The 20,363-nt window shown below is 37.5% G+C and overlaps 1 protein-coding gene across 2 annotated transcripts in view; it reads right to left on the reverse strand.

Moving 5' to 3' along the window:
* Positions 1 to 20,363, reverse strand: part of CERT1 (ceramide transporter 1) — a 79,487-nt gene that overhangs the window by 20,162 nt on the left and 38,962 nt on the right. For both annotated transcript variants that reach the window (XM_014252359.2, XM_005522730.3), the window contains exons 4-7: positions 10,959 to 11,066; positions 9,990 to 10,128; positions 8,938 to 9,021; positions 3,295 to 3,452 (exon numbers count right to left, since the gene is read on the reverse strand). In XM_014252359.2, the coding sequence (XP_014107834.1) occupies positions 3,295 to 3,452; positions 8,938 to 9,021; positions 9,990 to 10,128; positions 10,959 to 11,066 (489 nt within the window). The remainder of the gene's footprint in view (positions 1 to 3,294; positions 3,453 to 8,937; positions 9,022 to 9,989; positions 10,129 to 10,958; positions 11,067 to 20,363) is intronic.

A 20,363-nucleotide genomic window follows, 5' to 3' on the forward strand; every position in this document is an offset into this window, starting at 1 on the left:
CAACTTGAATTTCCATGACAGGGTGACCTCCTTAGTGGATGAGGGAAAGGCTGTGGATGTCACCTGTCTAGACCTCATTAAAGCCTTTTATACCGTTTCTCACAGCATTACCCTGGAGAAACTGGCAGCCTATGGTTTGGATGAGCATACTCTTTGCTGGTTAAGAACCCAACCATCTGTCTGGATGGTTGGGCCCTGATGGTGAATGGAGTTATATCCAGCTGGTGACTGGTCACAAGTGCTGCTGGCAGGGCTCAGTATTTGGGGCAATCCAAATACATTTACGGATGATCTAGACACGGAGCTTGAGCGCAGCCTCAGTCAGTTTGCAGGTGACACCAAGCTGGTTGGGAGCATTGATCTGCTGGAGGGCAGGAAGGCTCTGCAGAGGGATCTGGACAGGCTGGATCATGGGCTGAGGCCCATGGTGTGAGGTTCAACCAGGTCCAGAGCTGGGTCCTGCCCTCGGGTCACAACAACCCCAGGCAGCTCCACAGGCTGGGGCAGAGTGGCTGGAAAGGACCTGGGGGTGCTGGTGACAGCAGCTGAACATGAGCCAGGCTGTGCCCAGGTGGCCAAGAAGGCCAATGGCATCCTGGCCTGGATCAGTAATAGTGTGGCCAGCAGGAGCAGGGCAGGGGTTTGTCCGCCTGTATTCAGAATGGGTGAGGTCACACACCAAATCCTGTGTTTAGTTCTGGGACCCTCAACTCAGGAAGGATGTGGAGATGATGTCCAGGGAAGGGCATTAGAGCTAATGAAGGGTCTGGAGCACAAGTCCTGTGAGGAGTGTCTGAGGGAGATGAGGGTGCTGAGTGTGGAAAAAAGAAGGCTCAGAGAGGAAGTCATTCCTCTCCACAACTGCCTGAAAGGAGGCTGCAGCCAGGTGGGCTTGGTCTTTTCTCACAGGTAACAAGCACAAGGAGAAGAGGAAATGGCCTCAAGTTGCAGCAGATGAGGGCTGGATTGGATATTAGGAGAAAGTTCTTCACTTTCAGGGCAGACAAGCATTGGAACAGGCTGCCCTGCACTGGCAAGCAGTAGTACCACTGCCTCTGGCAATGTTAAAAAAGGTGTAGACGTGGCACTCAGGGACTCAGGTTTAGTGGCAGACCTGGAAGTGTTATGTTAACCATTGGACTTGATGAGGTTTGAGGTCTTTTCCAACCTTAATGATTTTATGATTCTAGGTAGAGGAGCCTAAGGGGAAGGAATGAAGTTGAGCTGGGGAAAAGGGGCAAGAAAGCTATCCCAGCATTTGTCCTTCTGTCTCCCATTAACCTCCCATTATTTTAAATCAGCAACAGATTGATTTTCCACATGTCAAGATGTTCTGCTGTGACAAATGCCAGGGAGCAATCCTTCCCTCTTGACCTATGAGCTTTTTTCATTCTACTTTTCTCTCTAATCCTGCTGAATAGGTGGTGAGCATTTCACCCTTTGCCAAGGCTATCCCACCACAACTCTAGTTATTTAATTCAATAAAAATTCTCCTCCTCCAAAAAGTGAGCAAAGAGAGGAATAAAAAGTAATGACGTTATCAACTAATTAAGGTACTTAATACCATGACTGTCCTCTAAACCCCAGAAAATGTCATTGGCAGATGGGCCTTTTTGAAATTTGCAAGTATGCCAAAGCAAAGCAAGTTGAAAACTCTGAGGTTTTGCGAGCTTTTGCCTATTTAATTCCTGGGAAAAGAAGTTGAAAGAAGTTTGTGAGCCCCTTTAAAATGTACTTACTGATGCTGCATGAGATATTAGTCCCATGAGACCCCAAGTGAAATTTAGGTTTGATTTTGCTAACCACTTGCATCTAATGCAAGTACTTTAAAGTTAGTCCAGAAGACAACAAAAAAGTGAGAAACCTCAAATCTAAATAAATTGAAATTTTATTTTAACATATTATTCTTTATTAAAATATACTGAACTACAAGCAGGGAAAACATGCTCTAAGGAGAGTCTCATCAGCACAAATGAAGAGTTTTTGTTCAGCACAGGGAAGGCTTTTGCTGTGGAACCTAACAGCAGCCTTCCAATATGTTCAAGAAACTAATAAAGAAACTCCGCCAGACTCTTCATAGTTTACAAAAGGCTCAAAAATAAGCATCAGATACCGGAATAAAAGTTACTCCAACCGGATATAAAGCAAAACCTTTTCAGTCTAGCAACAAGTGAGCCGTAGACCTGCTCAGAAGAGCTGTGCTATCTACAACCTTGATAATGCCCTGAGCAACCTGGTCTGACTCAAACTGTCCTTACTTTAAGATGAGGGTAAGAGCAAGAGAGACCTCCTGAGGTCTATCTATCCAACCTGAACTCCCTATGATCCCACAAAAAGCTTCAAGTCTTGGACTTACTGTAATTCCTCCAACTGCTCAGATGAACCAGTAAAGAATTGTTGATAGAAGTCACAATAGAGATAGGGCCAGGCTTCAACATATGCACAAACAATACAGAAGACAGGGTCAAGGATTCAAACACAGATGCTTTTTGCGTGAGCATGATCATTATTTGAATACTGTATCACAAAACAGAGTAAGATTTGATACATTATATATACCGTGTGGAAAGAGGTGGAATGAGAACAAAAAGACAGCTGCACTGCACACCAGCCAGCAATGGCAAGATTCTAGAAATTAAAGCCTGAACTCCAACCTGCCATGCCTCCAACAACAGATCTCAGACAAGAAGACACTGCTCCTTTAGAGCTGTTACAGTGGTTGAGTAGGTTCAGAATGAACTATCACTGCTATCAGAATAACAGATATTCCAACACCAAACAGGAGATTTAACCTATTAGTATAAAGCATAACTTAATGTCAGACATCTCCTAAAGTAAAGTGAAATAATTTTATCTTGAGAAGTCATAAAGTTAGAACTGGCTGTTCTCCCCAGTGTTGTCACCACCTCTTATCTAAATAAAACAATTCAGAGACTTGCACATCATTTTGCATGCATGAATAATTAGGTCTGTGTCAGAAGGATATAAGCAATACACTTATTACTGTGAGATAATTTCAGGTCCTTAATATACACAAAGAATATACAACTACCATCTGAATAAGTGTTGTGGAAAAACCACTATGATGAAAAGAGCCACTATACCACCAGTCAGAACAAAGCTCCTTAACATCTTATAGGGTTAATAATTAAAGCCCCTGAAATTAATAAATGCTGTACATAAAAATAAAAGCAGTTGTTTGAGCACAAAAGTTAGTAACAGCTTATTTGAAATGTCAATTTCAAGCTAAAGAAACTTTATTTTTCAACAAAAGTAAAAGGAAAATGATCTTACCTTATCTAGCCTTTTTTGCCAGCTTTCTTCACGTTTTACCATGAGTTCAATACAATGAGAGAGTGTAGCAAGTATTCCAGCAGTAGTTGCCTTGAAAGTTATAGCTTCTCCTTTAAAGTCTATGCCATTAATTCCTTTCGGTGTCTCATGTGGAAACACTGAAAACACATATATGAGATCACTGATAGCTGCCCTTGATCAAACAAGCACTTCACATCTATGTGTTATATCTGAAGACAACAGACTGGCTAGAAAGTTAATTTAAAAATAAAAATCGGAAGTGGTAATAATGTCCACAGCTATCCACAGGATAAAAAAAAAAATCCAAAAGGAGAAACAGATCCTTGCAGCTTCAGCTTGCTCTACTGTATTTCAAGCCTGCTTGTAATGCTGTATTACTCTGCACTCTGCAAATCATGTGGGTGGAGGGAGTGGTAATAGTTTGTAACAATAGCAGTTTGACAGCTTGAAATGGGGCCTAATTAACACAGAGCAACCTTAAAACATATCAGACTCAGCACCAAGAAAGGAACAATTTCAAAATGTCATCAAACCCAAAATGTATAATTCAAGGTTGCTTTAAGCACGTAATTACAGATTTTTAAAACCTCCAAGTAAAAAGGTATAAGATAAAAGCATCAAATGTACTGAATTTTCCAAGTACTGTGAGTTTTACAGTTCCAAGAACTGCTTCATGCTGTCAACCAGGCCATCTGTTGCTAAGGCTATTTAAACAAGTCGTTTAAAATGTGTGACAAAAAAATGTACCTATTATATGTCAAACTGGTATGTAGGCTGGCGTAATAACATATCAAGTGCTGCACATGAATGTCAGAAAATATTACAAAGCAGAAGTAACACTCAAATTGAAGCTGACTGAACCCAGCAAGTTAAACTGCTATCGCCAAAGAGCAAGCTCAAGACTAATCACCTAGCTTGATACAATTTTTTTCTCCAGTCCATCAGTTTGTCAACATACCACTGTTAAAGTTTAAAAAGTACAAATTAATATTTGAGTAAGTTTATTTGTCTGCAAGAGCAAAGCAGAACTTTCAAGCAGTTCCATTCTGTAATGACAGAACACAGTGTCTGCACTTTGGGAACAGAAAGCAATCATCACATGGTCTTCAGCAGTGGTTTAGGTCTCTAGAGGTTTTATATGCCCCCCTTTTAGAAGGAATCAAACTTTTTCAAACAAGTGATTACAGACTACACACAACTTCAAACACATCAAGAAGCACACATAGTATGGTAGAATATAACTTTTTTTTTCATGTTAATCAGGAACATTTCCTAAAAGGTAAAGGTGATGGGAGCTGGAGGAGAAAAAAATTAAAGCAAGAGAAAGAAAATACTGTTTCAGAAATGATAATGAGCAAAGCAGCTCTCCCTCCCCAGCAGTTGCAGAGGGAACACAGAACAGACTGAGACTGAAAGTGGCATAAGCTGGCAAGGAGGTCATGCAGTGACTCCAGTGAAAACAATTAAAATTACACAGGAACTTTGTCCATACTTAACATATTAACAACATAGAGCTGTTATTACTTCACAGCTGAAAAAGACTGTGTCACACTAATAATTCCTCCTGTTGCTGTAGGTGATGTTCACATGCAGACTTAAAAGCATTGCTATACTGTTTGCAGATGTGATTTTTTTTCTCTCAGTTAGGAAATATGTAGACATGCTGAAAAAATTGCCACTATTTATGAAGAAATTGCAACATTATAGAAATAATTTCAGAAATCTCTGTGGTAGAGTTTAAGGGAAAAACAGTAACATGGCTTAATTTTCTGGAAAAGAGAGAACTTTTGTCCCTTTCTAGGCCTCAGCCATATTTCATTAACACTTCCATACTGTTCTAAGCCATTCTTTAATGACTAGTCTCAGAGTAGGCATGATAAGTGCAGAGCTGCAGACTTAAAGTCAGTGCCCTAAGTTTTTTAGTCATTACAATTATAGGCAAAGGTGAACATATTGCAGAAAGATGTAAAACCTATTTACGTGAAGATATGGTCACTCAACAGGTTCCTTATGATGGATATAAGTACTTTTGATTCATTCCTAAACACAGAAAGTATCTTTCTTAAACATGTTGGGAGATTACCTCAATCCTCACCTCAGAAACAACTGAACTTCAGCACTTAACAAGTACTTGTGAAGAGATTTTCTATTTGGAGAGACCAAACATCTTTCCGATTCCTTTTATTTTTTTTTTCCATGTCAGCTAAATATTGATTATTTCAAAATTAAAGCAGGCATCTGGAGATCTATATTTGAAGGTAAAAACTAACAGGAAAAGGTTATTACTGTTGCAACTGCTCTTTGGTTATCAAACTGCATGACATCAACTGAAAAAAGCAGGATAATTTGTCTCCCACCCTAACTTTAATTTCAACAATATTCCAAGCAGTTCATTTTCGTTATCCCATCTATGCTCTATTTCTGATTTGTTTTCTCTTGTGTTTCATAAAAGAAATCCATCATACCATTCTTTACCTTCCAATAGCTCTTTAGTTTTTCTTTCCTAGACCTCTGTGTCTGTTAGGACAGGTGTTTTTAATTCTTGTTCCCAAGATTCTGCTGGTAACACCTTTCCACTGTTTGACCAAATCTGTTTTCCAGAGAAACAGGAAAGTCTTCTAAAGACAGTAAGTAGAAAGAGGTTCTTCCATCTTTTCCATTTTATGCTCCCTTAACATATTTTGTCACTAAAGTAATTCTAAGTGAAAAAAAAAAAATCTGTGTCCATGATCCACTTCTTGATGCCTACTGCTGTTATCTTCTGTGGTTTGCAATAGGACCAATATGATTAGTTTTCCTCTAAGAATAACCTCAATTTTTCAGCAACATTTTGGCAAATATTTTTCCTCCATCCAAAGCATAAAAATCCAACATAAACTGCATTTTGGAATTGGAAAGTTCTCTCCTTCAGCCTTTGTACCATTTCCATCTTTATGGTTCCAGTAAAAAATCATCTTCCATATTCAAGGTGGTTCCTTAAGCAGGTTACACATGTTTTTCCTATTCTTAAAAAATTTAAGTCCAAATATGTTCTCTTTCCAGAGGGGATGAATGGGAACACTTAAGAGTTCAAGATTCTACATTCCTGAATATAAGAACCCAGTGGGCAAATATGCATCAGCCAGATACCATACCTTGCTGTTTCATATACATGATCACAATTCCAGTTACCAGATATTTTAACTGGAAAGTAACCAATATATTTAAACAACTTCACAGTTGTTTAACCCTCTTCACTTTAAGATCCTACAGAACACAGACAAGAAAAAGCCTCCTGATCCAAATCACCTTCAGAACAGTACACAAATGTCCACACTTACATTCACTTTCTCCTCCCACCCAGAGAACAAATTGCAAAAATCAGTGTGAATATGGTCCCTTAGGTCAGTCTTAAATCAATGATTTGAGCTAGTCATGATTGGTGCACTAGTAGTTTGAACAGAAGGCTTAAACACTCCTCCATATCATAGTAAGCTAAATTAAGAGGTTGAACCTATGCCTCACTTCCTGAAGCACTGAGTGGAGAACAGTCTCAGAATAAACAGGCAAACACTTGTCAGCTGCAGTTAAAAAGATTGTTAGAGTCCTTCCAGGATGGGATCAAAATTTCAAAAAGAAAACCTGAAATCTGAGAAACCAAATTTTAACAGCTGCTCTGGGGCTAAGCTTTAAAAAGGGTGAAGTTGAAGATAAATCTTCCATTGCCAGTTAGTCTGACCTTTCTTTCTGCCCAATACATCAGCATGGGTGTCTCAACCTGAGACATCTACTTGCCCCATTGCATCACTTCTGATTCCACTTTAAGATAGAGACTAATTTTTCATTTCTAATCAAGCTTTGCAGCATTCAGCTACTAAATATTTAATGAATTTAGCTGTTAGAAATCAAACTGAGGCACAGAGAAACTGAAACGGAGATAAATATTTTCATAGAAAAAATTGATGGAAAGTAAATTTAATGGGATACAGGACTCATAACAACTGGAATTAGAAGTTTTGCAAAAGGCTAGGGGTTGCAGAATTATTTCCTGTAGTGAGCTATAGTGTGTGAGTTTATACAGGTATCTGTAACATCAAGTTACATTTTTTAATTGTAATTAATAATTTAATTAATCAAGTAAATTTTTTACCGTGTAAATTCCAAAAGCTTGATGATCAGCTGGATTAAAAATACAGACTTTCCTAATGACACTCCCCATAGAATATGCATATATATTGCAGATGTGCCAGAACAACGTAGATACAAAAAAATTTTCTACAGGTAAATTAAGCTGAAACTCCTACATGATTGTACAAAAACTGAATTTGACAAAGACATCTCTTCCAAAATGAATCATGCAGTAAAATTAAACTCTTAACGTTTTTCAAAGAAGGCTTTTTCAGTTTTCTGAAATCTAACTTGCAGCTCTAAAAAAATTTAAATAAATAATAATTTTGAAAAAGTACTGTTTCATACAGACAACAGGATTAGTGGAACCACACACCTGCTTACACTTGCTTAAAATCTTCTGTTTTATGCTACCTAATCTCTGAAATCAGAATTACAATTAATGCTCAGTAGAAAAATCTACTTATGTGATGAATTCTGGAAGCAACCTGAAAAGCTGGTTCCATTCCCTTTCCCCTTCCATCACAACGGTTTTGGATATGCTCTAGAAAAATCACTTAAATACAAGAAGGAAATATGTAATACATAGGAACAACTGCCAATTCCAAAGAACACATAAGACACAGAAAAGGCTTATTTTGCCCTGTATTTTCAAGGTTCTTCATGAAACTATTTACATTTTTAAAAACATTCCTGGTGAGTACTTTGGGAGATTCCATCACACTTGAAACTGGAGATGCAACTTCCAAGCTTCGTGAATCAAGTCTAAGGAATACCTTAGGACTAACTGAATTACCAACAAGTAGACAGTGTAAACACTAGAATATTTCAGACAGAAAACATAAGGTCTAAGAAGAATGCAAATACAATTTAAATGCATATACAACTTCCTCCAGGCCAGATTATCAGATTTCTTGAACAGCAACACTTGCATGAGTTCTTCACATTTGGTGCACGGGTACATTGAGTACAATAACCAGTTCATTTATGGTAAGAATAAAAATCTGAATTCTGCTCATTATAACAAGGAAAAGGACAGCAAAAAAGCAATAAAACTACGAAAAGTTAGGATCAGTAACAGTGCTATCTTAACCATTCCATAGCCATAGTACTTGGAAAACTATAGGGGGACATCCCCAAGTGGAAAAGTACTGAACTACATCAAACTCCTAAAGCAGGTAACACAATAACCTGCTACAAAATCTCAGTTCCTAATATTTGAATTGCAGCTGATTCAATGGAATTTTTTAGCAACAACGACTTTAGACACAGAATAGGAAATTCCAGCTTGACAAGCTTGCATTACTATTTGTGTGAATCAAGAGTAACTCAGAGGATCATGGAAAGCTGCTAAAGAATTACAGCACGACTAAGAACTTCTATTCACATGCACTTAAATAACTACTGTTGCCATTTTCTGCTTAGAAAAGCACATAAAACACATGTCTTGTACCAGGCTTATCACCATACCACTCACTCTAATTTTCATCACTGAAAAAATTGGGACACACTTACATTTTTCCTTATTGCTGTTACTGTTATGCACAAAATCTCCATCAGGACGTACTGTAGGGAAATCATCTTCGTCATCTTCTACCACTAGATTGAGAGAGAGTGCATTATGGGAGTGAGAAAGCTTGTCTAGTTCTTTGGTGTGCAAGAAAGAATTAAGACTGTCTTCATGGTTAGCCATATAACAACATATTTTTCCTATAACAACAGTCCCTTTAGGGGGTTTTTTGGTTTTTGTTTTGTTTTGTTTTTTTGACCCAAGACTACTACCAGTGTAAATGTCAGTTAACAGCATAATCTAACATGGCTCAGCACTGAAGCTTAGCATTCAATCGTCTGCTGAGAGCAACATATTTTGGTGTTACAAGTGGCTAAGTAGGAGCCATGATTCAGTACCTATCTAATCCTCTACACTGGAAAGTTAAAAAAAAAAAAAGTGAAATTGCACTTCTCTGGTGTTTTATTGCTATGGACAGTTTCACACTGCCAGAACAAATACAGGGATGAATATAAATGTCTCAGTAGAGTGCGCAGATACAGTGACAAGATGTGCTCTGATATACGCAATTCACAGATATGCAGACATCCACATCACAGTCTAAGCATGGTCTCAAGTGTGCATTCAGTTATTTCCAGCCAATACATCTCAGAAGCATTACTTGAGCCAGCAATTTTAACTTCTTAGAACAGTGTATTGTTTCTATCAAAACTAATATCCCATTTAATTTTCAAAGTAACAGGTAAGAGACAAAAATAAATTGAATTCATGAGGGTTAGCAACTGGTATTCTCTTAAAAAACACTTAAAAAGAGCATTGCTTTTGTACATTTGACAGCTACAGGTTAACATAAAACAGAATTTAAAGCAAATCTGAATTCTAAAGTAAAAATAATTAACATGCTTATGCATTTATGCAAATAATTGGTCCTTTACTAAACTAAATTTAAGACATATTTTCTTTATATGACATTAAGTTATACTGTAACAGTATCAAGAGATTTCCTCAGCAAAAAACTACAGTCTATGGAGGGAAGAGTTTTCAGTTACAGCGTTACCTTTATCTCTCTGGAGTTCATCTTTGGAAACCGCATCAGCACAAGCATCAAAGTATTTCTGCAAAGTATCAACTTGTCTACACAAGATGTCTCTAAAGGTTTCCATTTCTGCAAGCTTCTCACGTAAGCTATGGCCCTTCTGAAAACACAAATGAAAAAAGCCTGAAACATTTCTAACAATATTAACAATAACATTATTCAACAATAGCGTGATGCAGCATAATTATAATTTAATTTTAAAAAATATATTTTTGCAGCTATAAAGAAGAAATTGAAGTACACTAGCAGCATTTTAGATATCAGCAAATATGAAATCCTTTTAATGTCACAAGAAACCATATCCGAATATTCCTGTTATATTCATTTTGTCACTGCTCTCAATGTTTTCTCCTGACTGCATCTGCTACCTCAGAGCACTCCACAAAAGCTTATTAAAAATGTGAACGTGCACGCTAACAGCTTTGTACATATTTGCCTGAAAGCAGACAGCTCCAGTTTAAGATCAATGTTCCAATCCCTTATTCCCCTTTCGTGTGTTGTTCCTCTTCTGCTCTCCTAGAAGTACAGCCCACTCAGTTCATGTATTAAATATTCATATGCATGACACAAGGAAAGCCATAATTTTTCAGCCAGTGGTGTATCACACTTATTAAGCTACAGAATTAGTGTTTTCATTTGGAGCCCAGGATATTCTGGTGAGTAAACTAGAAAAAGTTAATGAACACACAAGTTTGATTTTCCTGCCATTGAAGGTGACACCACAGTTTAAAAGGGACAATTGCATGAGAGGCATGAGAGAACTTCTCATATCATCTGTTCACCACCATACGACGCACTAATGACATCTGAACACCTGAACTAAATATTTTATATTTCTCCTGTAATTACGTGTATGAGTCTCCATATGTTACTTCTTTTCCAGTTGCACGTTATTTATGCACAAATACTAGGAAAACTTTTTGCACCAACCTTAAATGAAGAGGTGGATGTTGCAGAGTATCCACTTGCTCCAGAGACAAGAGACACCATGGAGCCATGGCGCCGCAAGCTCGACTCTGATCCATAGCCAGATTCAGTCTAAAAAGCAAATCACACAAAAACCTAGAGTGCTGAGGCTTTTGATAAAATCGAAACAATGAAAACAAGATTAATATAAATTTTTCTGAAACCCACCCATTTGTTTTTTGCAGTAGAGGTTTCAATAACTAAAGCTGTGCCTGCATCTAAGATGTTGATGCAGTATCTGTGAAGTTATTATAAACTTGCTTATTATTATCAGATTGATTTTTAAAATAATTTGTTACCTACAAGGAATTATGTATCCCCAAAAACAATATACATTTAATGGTTCAAAAAAGGGACAGTGTTTCATTATTTTGGTTTATGTGATTCCTAAGAAGTAACTTTTCATAGCCTATTAAAAAACTTACATTATTCTACAATTAACTGGGGGATTAAATTCAGTCTTATGATAATCAGATTCAGTTCACCTGTCTAATCACACAAATAGTACCATTTTGTTTTTAAAAGCAACAAAATAGAAATCAAAGAAAACCAGGCATTTACTACTATCAAGTTTTTTTCCTGATTCTGGCTTCTTTGGCAAAAATATTTATATTAGACTGAAATTAATTTTTCATGAGAACAAAAGTCTACATAAAACAAGGTAAGACATTGAAAGTAAGAAAAAAGATACAACAATAGGAACTAACTAAACAACGAAAAAAGAAAAACGTCTCCTGATTAGAATAACATTTAAAAGATCAAAAATAGTTTGACCAATTTCCTCACAAGTCACACAGAAGCAGATACTGAGGAAGTGAAGGAAAATAATTTCTTAAAATGTTAATGTCAATGATGTCCATGGCAAAGGAGATGAAAAATCCTGACAGAGAATTCAAGCAATAAATAGATGGTTCAGAATAATATATGAAATACTGTTGGTAGATGAGTTTGATCAAGTAGACAGAGACAACTGTGAAGGACTTTTGACAGGAATAAATTCTGCAGTAGCACCAAAACTCAAATGGGGTAGGGGAGAGGGGAGACAAAACATATGGTATGGAACAAACAAGAAGTAACGATGAAATTCCAGTTGTACATTTTATGGAAAAATTGGTATTTAGGCTTTGAGAAGACAGGAGAGTGTGGGTAAATCAAAAAGCAGAGAAACGTAAAGGGTTGTCTGAAGTGCTGGTTAACAATTTGGGCAAAGTGGGACAAAGTATGCATGACTGAGTTACCAGTAAGAGTTTGAGCAGACGACTGCTTTGTTACAAAAACATTCAGTAAGCATAAACCAGAAGAGTCACCTAACACTTTGAAACATTTATTACAAGATTTCCTTTAAATGAAACTATAAAAGACTTCATGTTTAATCACTACCATCAATATTTATTTAAGCACATGCCACAAATCTTAAGATGACCCAATATGTCTTTATTATAGTCAGTTTTGACAGTGAAAATGAATTTAATTTTCTCTGTAAGTTGTATACACTATGAAAGATGCTAAAACTTCATTTTAATAGGATATGGCTTAAAGAACAGATCAATTTTAAAATGTAGCCAAAATATCCATTTCATTGAAGTTAGAATATTTTAACTAAGGATAGCAAGCATTTTCTGATTTTGTCCTTAAAGTGAGAATGACGCACCTATGCAAGACCTTGCTTTAAGCTTAGGAAGTGAAATTTCTGGATTTCTTTACCTGAGATTTAGTCAAAGACACACCTTTATAATCCTATTTTAGAACTTCCAAGAATAGTTGTAAATTTGTAAGTAGAAAATCTGATGTCTTATATTCTACATATGAATTAAATTCTTTTCTTGCAATATTATGCCTACAGTCAATGCTCAGCTAATTTAGTTCACAAAATAAAAACTGAAGGTGAAAAAAAAAAACAACCCCTCTTTCCACATCAACATATAAGCCTGATTTTTTAAGGTACCTTTTCAGCAGAATATTTATTTCTCTTTCATTCATGCTTGTAATTATTAATTCCACTAAATAGTTTATCCACGTACACGTAACAGCATACAAGATTATATGGATACAGCTATCAGCTTGCAAAGACTACCAAAAAAAAAGGTGCAACATAATTAACTATTTGTTATGAAGAAAATTCAGCAGGCATTAAGAGCAGACTGAACAGTGCACATCATGAATCAAAAGCATGTGCATTTACAGACCATGTTCACAAAACTGTGTCAGACAATTATGCTCGAATAGCCAAGTGGAAAAAATAAAATTACATTGAGAATACCTATTTTTCACAAGAACGAGAAAATAACTACTCATTTCCAACTGATGCACAGACAAGCCATCCTGCTCACAGCAGACACATGCAGGCAGATGAACACAAACAAAGAAAGCATGAATCATGCAAAGCCCCACCATTCTACTACCGCAACATCTAAACGAGAGCAGGTCACTGCCGCATTTATGTCTTGCAAAGCAGATCATCGTTAACTAATCACTGCAGAAATAATAATTTACATTGAGAAGAAGAATGTAGACAAAATTCCTTCTGTTTATACAAATCTTAATTTCCCAAGATGAAAACTGGAAAAGCCGGTAGAGTCCATATGATAGAAATCAACAGTTTCTGCTTGAAAACAAAATTACTTGTAGAAGTCGTATCAATTCATACCATCAAGCACTAACGCCAAATTGCCATGCTTGGTAAAAAGATGCAGCTCTTTGAAATTCCATGCATACATCACAGCTTCAAAGCTACATTAAAACTGGCATTTGACAGTAATTGCAACACCTTCAGCTTTCTAAGGCAATGCATGAAATCCATTAATCCTTTTGTTACAACAGACAAGAGAAAAGAGCCACATGATCCAAAGCTTCATGTGATCCTTTAACTGGAGCAGATGCTAGTATCAGCAACAAGGCAGTATGCCAGAAAAACTGCTTTCAATAAAAAAAAGCTAAGTATTTGCAGAATCATATTGCAGATCTCGGTTACTGCTTGCACTGATCCTTAAGTGGAAAATAATACCCTTGAGTAAAGCCCAGACTCATGGCAAAGTTCTCCCACTTAAATCAAATAAAGCAAATTATTCTCACATGTCTTCAAGGAATTATTTTTGTTATGTCTCAATTTAGCGTTTGTGAAGCACTTCAATGTACGTTTGTTCACAAAGGCAGATATATTCAGTTAGCATTATAAATTATTTATTATTTTACATAACACAACGAGCAGGCAGCTCCTCCCTTTAAGGCATTCAGCTCACACAGAAGGTGATGGAACAGATACTAGGCCACAGTGACTCTAATCTCATTTTCTACAGTATTTGTGAAAAAAATCCCACTCAAACATCTAAGAAATCAAGCCACAATACCTTATAAAAAAAACCAGAATATAGAAAAAAATAGTAACACAAAAGAGCTGGAAGGTACTATGAAAGGCTTGGTGGAAAAAAAGCAGATAAGCTCTGTAAAACAACTGTGTTCCAAAAGCAATTTTTAGACTTGATGCAAATGCTTCAGAAAGATGGGTTAGTGGTAGGATCAGCCAAGGCACGGCTACCCTAGGAAATTATGCCAGACAGAAAGAATACAATACATATTACAGGTAAGGCAGTACAGGATGCATTTCTGAGGACTGAAATTAAAGATAAAATTATCATATGACTGTAGGTCTGATTTTTCAACTGTTCTGAGGCTGCTAACAAATGGAAATCTAAGGCTGCAAAACCAAGGTGGTAGTTAGAAGGAAGGCAGAGATTGAAATTCTGCAATCCAGGTTAGAGCAGCTGGATGATGATTCCCCACTCACAGCCCTCCCAAGCACAGTGCAGATGACTATTTAAATGAAAGAGATTCTAATCTGAAGTTTTTTGCAACTGCAAAAATAAGGAAAGACATGTTGCAATTCCATAGTAAACAGGCACATTATGTGCAAGGGAGGAATCCGCAGGAATTTCAGGTTGAAAAACAGGTATAAAAATAAAACTCTTCACTGAGCAAAAGTACCAAAACACAAGCTGACAATAACTGCAACACTTGGTGTACTTAGTACTAAAGCAGCTTGTACTCTGGGGTCATGGGACTAAAGGCAAGAGTGGGAGAGGCTACATTTATCCCTTCCGTGAATCTAGGCAGGAAAGGGACAGGTAAGGTCCGTATTGTAATACAAGAACTAATAAATTTCATTCTATTAGACACCAGCAGAAAATGCACTAATGTTTTGCTGTCAGTTCCCAATGCACTAAAGTGTTGTTACTTGTTTTCATGCTTTGAAAGCTAGTGGGAGAAGCCAAAGATTTTAGATAATGAATTAATTCCGTTGTGTATTACTGTCTGATCTTGGTTTAAGGCTAGCACTTGTGCAACTGTGCCTTTAAAAAAAAGAACAGTTCTGATCCCAAGTGAAAGCATTAGTCGCCTTGGTCTTTTTAGCAGTTATAAAAAAAACCCCATAACAGTTATATTAAACATTATTTTATCATCACAATGTATAAAATTCAAAAGGGAGTGCTGCCAGAGTTAATGCATAAATGCTAACTAAGGCAAATGAGACAGGAGGCATAGGAAAAGTCACTGCAGGAGTCTAAGAACCCGCTCTGCCATGGAGCATCCACTAAATGGAGGGAAAGCCCGCGCCTTGGAGGGACTGAGCACGTAGGGATAACCCAGCCCGTCTCAACAGCGGGACAGAGCAAGGACACTAATGCACACACCGTGTTCACAGTTAACAAGCATTAAGGCAATCCTAAGTATCCTTCAAAACGGCAGGGAAGGAGCGACTGCTTCTTACTCCAATTGTTGGTTAAGTTTTATTTTTTAACCAAAGACAGTTAAGTATTACATTAATATCACCTCTGTAGAACCAGAAAAACACATCCACCATCAGTATTATGATGAAGAATCCTGGGCTGAAGACCATAATGAGATTTTGGAAGAGCACAGTTAAACAGCAATGGGGGCTTATTCACCTTTGTGAAAAGGTACTTGTTGTAAGTCTGAGCCTATTTTGGATATGGACTTGATAGGCCTACACTTTATCACTTACACTTAATCACAATAAACATCCTCCTAACAAGAAACACTAGGATTCAAAGCAGAGGTGCAGGCAAAGTTCTTACTTGCACTAGAAGAAATGGACTACTACAAGCTTTACAGCAACACAGAACACATCTATCAGCAGGTAAATATGCTTAATTATCTATGCTTATCAATAAAAAGAAAAACTGCCAAAGCAGATGCTTCTGCAAAACCCATGAAGTCCCTTGTTCACTTAATGCAATTAGCAGTTATCTTGTCACTGCTAAATTTGGAAACAGATTGTTTTTCATCCTCCACTCAATTCTTAAACATTTATTTATCAGAATGGAATCTCTATCAAATGGCTGGCATACCCCTAAGTATGTAATACATAGCAAGCACTGGAGCATAGAAGAGTTGGAATTGCCAAATTCCATAATATATTTGACAAAGCATTTAAGGAAAACTATCTTACACCCTAAGGAAATACATAAGAACACATACTGTTTAAATTGCAATCTCCTAACAGTAATCTGGGAAAAAGTGGGGAAAAAGAAGGGTTTACTTTTAATACATTCCTTGATTTGCATCACACCCTATTGAAACTAATACAATTTTCTTCATTTTCAAAACCTATTACCTACTCTTGTTTCCTTCATGCTGTAGCCCTTGTCAGCTCTCAACACATACTTCCTTCAAAAACAATGGAGGTTCACTGAACTACTACACATTTGAACCAAGGAAGTTGTATGAAATAAGGGACTCCAAGACACATAATTTTTGTCCTGTTCCTGATACAGCTTCAGATTCCTCAAGTTGTCCAGGGTTGAAGATGCATAAAAAACAGTCCGTCTATTGAGTCAAAACCATATTTGTTTAAAAACAAAGCCCAGTCTAGTTTAAAAGGTCTTTATTCAACAGCATCTTGCCAACAGTACAAGCTTAACATGCATTTCTAATTATACATCAATTTGACAACATAAAGATTCCATATATTAAGCTCAAACTATCCAGGCAATAATTCTGCCCAAAGGTAATTTTACTTTCAAACAAAAGATGGACATATTGGATATAAAGTATCAGAGCTCGGAAGGTGTAATTGTCTAAGGACAAACTCAACTGACCTGCATGACAGGCAGAAAATAATCAGGATCATTAGGCTGGAAAAAGACTTCCCAGATCATTGAATCCAACCTTTGATCCAATACCACCATGCCAACTAGACCGTAACACTAAGTGCAACATACAGACTTTTACTGTACACCTCCCATGGCTCCCTTACTTTCCTGGGCAGCCCTTTCCAATACCTGACCACCCTTCCAGTAGTGGTCAATTCTTCTCTATGTCCAACCAGGAGAGCCTTCCTACCCTCCAGCAGATCAACACTCTTACCCAACTTGTCACCTGCAAACTGAGTGAAGGTGGCCTTGATTCCCTCATCCAGATTGTAAGGATATGACACAACTGGACCCAATGCTGAGCCCTGGGGAACAGCACTGGTGACCAGCCACCAGCGGATGTAACTCCATTACCACTGCTCTTTGGTCTGACTATCCAGCTGTTTTTTTACGCAGTGAAGAGTGCACCTGTCCAAGCCATGGGCTACCAGTTTCTCCAGGATAATGATATGAGAAATGGTATCAAAGGCTTTAGTGAAGTCTTGATAGAAAACATACACAGCCTTTCCCTCACCCACTAGGCAGGTCACCCTGTCATAAAAGATGATCAGGTTGGTCAGGCAGGACCTGCCTTTCACAAATCCACACTGACTGGGCCTGATGCACTGGTTGTCCTGTATGTGCCAGTCACCACACTCAATATACTCTGTTCCATAACCTTCCCCAGCACTGAGGTCATCAAGGTCAGGCTGACAAGGCCGTAATTCCCCAGATCCTCCTTCTGACCCTTAATGTAGGTGGGCACCACAGTTGCAAATCTCCAGTTATCTGGGGTGTCCCTGGTTAAACTAGGATTGATCATAAGTGATGCAGATGGAGAAGTATTTCATGAGCTCCCTCATTCCTTTTGGATGAATCTGATTTGGCCCGACAGACTTGTGAGTGGCTAAGTGACATGGGAGGTCACTTCCTCCTGAGTTACAGGATATCTATTCTGATCCCCATTCCTGTTTAGCAGCTCAGGGGGTTGCTTGCCCTGAGGATATTTGATCTCTCTGTCAAAGACTAAGGCAAAGAAAGTATCTCAGCCTTTTCCTCATCCTTGGTGACAGTGTTCCCCATCCACATCCCCATTAAAGGATGGAGATTTTCCTTGGCCCTCCTTTTGTTGTTAATGTACTTGTAAAAACATCCCATCCTACACAGCAGTGACCAGACTAAGTTCTAGCTAAGGCTTCCCCTTTGTAATTTTTTCTCTACATGACTTACCAACATCCTTGCACTCCTCCTGAGGTGCCTGCCTCATCCTACATAGGAAGCAACATTTGCAAGACCTTAAGTCAAATTAAGTTGATGAAGGGTCTGAAACACAAGATGAGTGGCTGAGGGAGTTGGGGTAGCTCAGTCTGGAAAAAAGGAGGCTCAGAGAAGACCTTATCACTCTCTACAGTTACCTGAAAGGAAGCTGTAGTGAGATGCATGTCAGTCTCTTATTCCAAATAGCAAATGTCAGGACAAGTGGAAATGGCCTCAAGTTGCAGCAAGAGAGGTTTAGTTTAGACTATGAAAATTATGAAAATTTTTTCAAGCAAAGGGCTGTAAAGTACTAGAACATACAGCTCAGGGAAGTGGTGGAGTCACCATACCTGAAAGTGCTAAAGAAATACTTGGATATGGCATTTGAGGACATGGTTTAGTGGTGAACATGGTGATGGTACTGGATTGACAATTGAACGTGGAAATATTAAAGGTCTTTTTCAATCTTAGCAATTCTATGGAACACTTGATATACGATGACTTACAAAGATTTTTAAAAAGTTACATGAAAACATTAATTGCTTTACAAAGAATAACAGCACATGATTCTATAATTCTCATTCTAGATTATGAGATAAGAACAAATGAGATAAGGTCTAACATGACCAAAACAAAAATGCTAAAGGGATAAATCATCCGAATACTTCTGATGTTTAGATGTAAGACCTAGCAACAGATACAGAAGGGCAAAGATAGGCATATAAAGGAGATCTCACATCAAAAAAATTTATAAGAAAACTCAGATTACGAGGTTATCTAGCTTAAAAGTTTTATATATTTTATGTAAAAGACACATTGGGATAGCTAAAAGGATAAAAATTCAGATAATTTCCAAAACCTTGGTGAATCACCAATTCAAATCATGACAGCATGTCCTTCTGTCAAAAGGTTTCAAAGTACTCTGTGGTCTAACAGGTCAGGACTGGGAAAATTAAGTTGTCATAGACTCATATTACGTTCGTGTTAGTACCACTTCATCTGTTTAATCTGCCCAAGTCAGTATCGTGTGTGACCACTAGAGGGAAATAGTGAAAAGGAAACAGACACGGCTGGAGGTTACTATTGGTCAAAGACCAATAGTAACCCTTACCCTGTTTCTGCTTCAGTCCCTGGGCATAGAAACCTCCTTTTCTTGGTAGACAATTAAAACCAGAACAGTTTTACCTTTAGCCTTTATAATTACATTTGAGACACATTGCTTAGTGAGGATAAAGTTTTCCACAAAGCATGCAAGTAGCAACAATGACTTTAGTGCTGAATGGATTATAGTGAATTAGAAATTGTAATAGAGATTAAAGAAATTATTCTGAAGTCAGACTCATCAGCAAGTTCAAAACAGTGAACCAACTAAGAACACACCTATTTTCAGTTAAGACTGTCCAAAGACATAGTATGAAATCAATCTGACAAATGTTCTGGCTCAGATTTTTTAGAACTTCATCTGACAGGAAGTAGTTAGGCTCAATATAATTTACCTTTAAAAAAAGTTTAAGAGTTGACCCTGAGAAAATTGGGCACATGTGTCCCAAGCACCATGTCCAAGTAGAAGACTTTCCTTTACATTCAGCTGCTCTGTCATTAGTCTGCAAACATACAGCTCATCATTCTTTATTCATAACATTTAAGTCTTTACAGGCTTATTTAGGAGTTTGTAAAACTGTTTTGTGAAATTAAACTCTCAGAAAACTCATCTTTGAAAATTAAAATATTAACTGATATGACATACAATATTAACAAACATATCAGTAAAGACATTAAACTCACTTGCCAATACAAAAACAATCTCCACAGTATCATTGTTCATTGATGCAAAAAGAAACAGACTGCTCTTATTTGCTGAAAGCCAACACCCTCTGTGTAATAGGAAAAACAACTTCAAGCACAGCACAGGTCTCTACAATAAGCTGACCTACCCTGCCCTTGAAGGAAAATCTGGAAACTG

This window comes from Pseudopodoces humilis, chromosome 4, assembly GCF_049639895.1.
Source record: "Pseudopodoces humilis isolate 2021_Gansu_Grassland_sample_001 chromosome 4, ASM4963989v1, whole genome shotgun sequence".
Classification (NCBI taxonomy): domain Eukaryota; kingdom Metazoa; phylum Chordata; class Aves; order Passeriformes; family Paridae; genus Pseudopodoces; species Pseudopodoces humilis.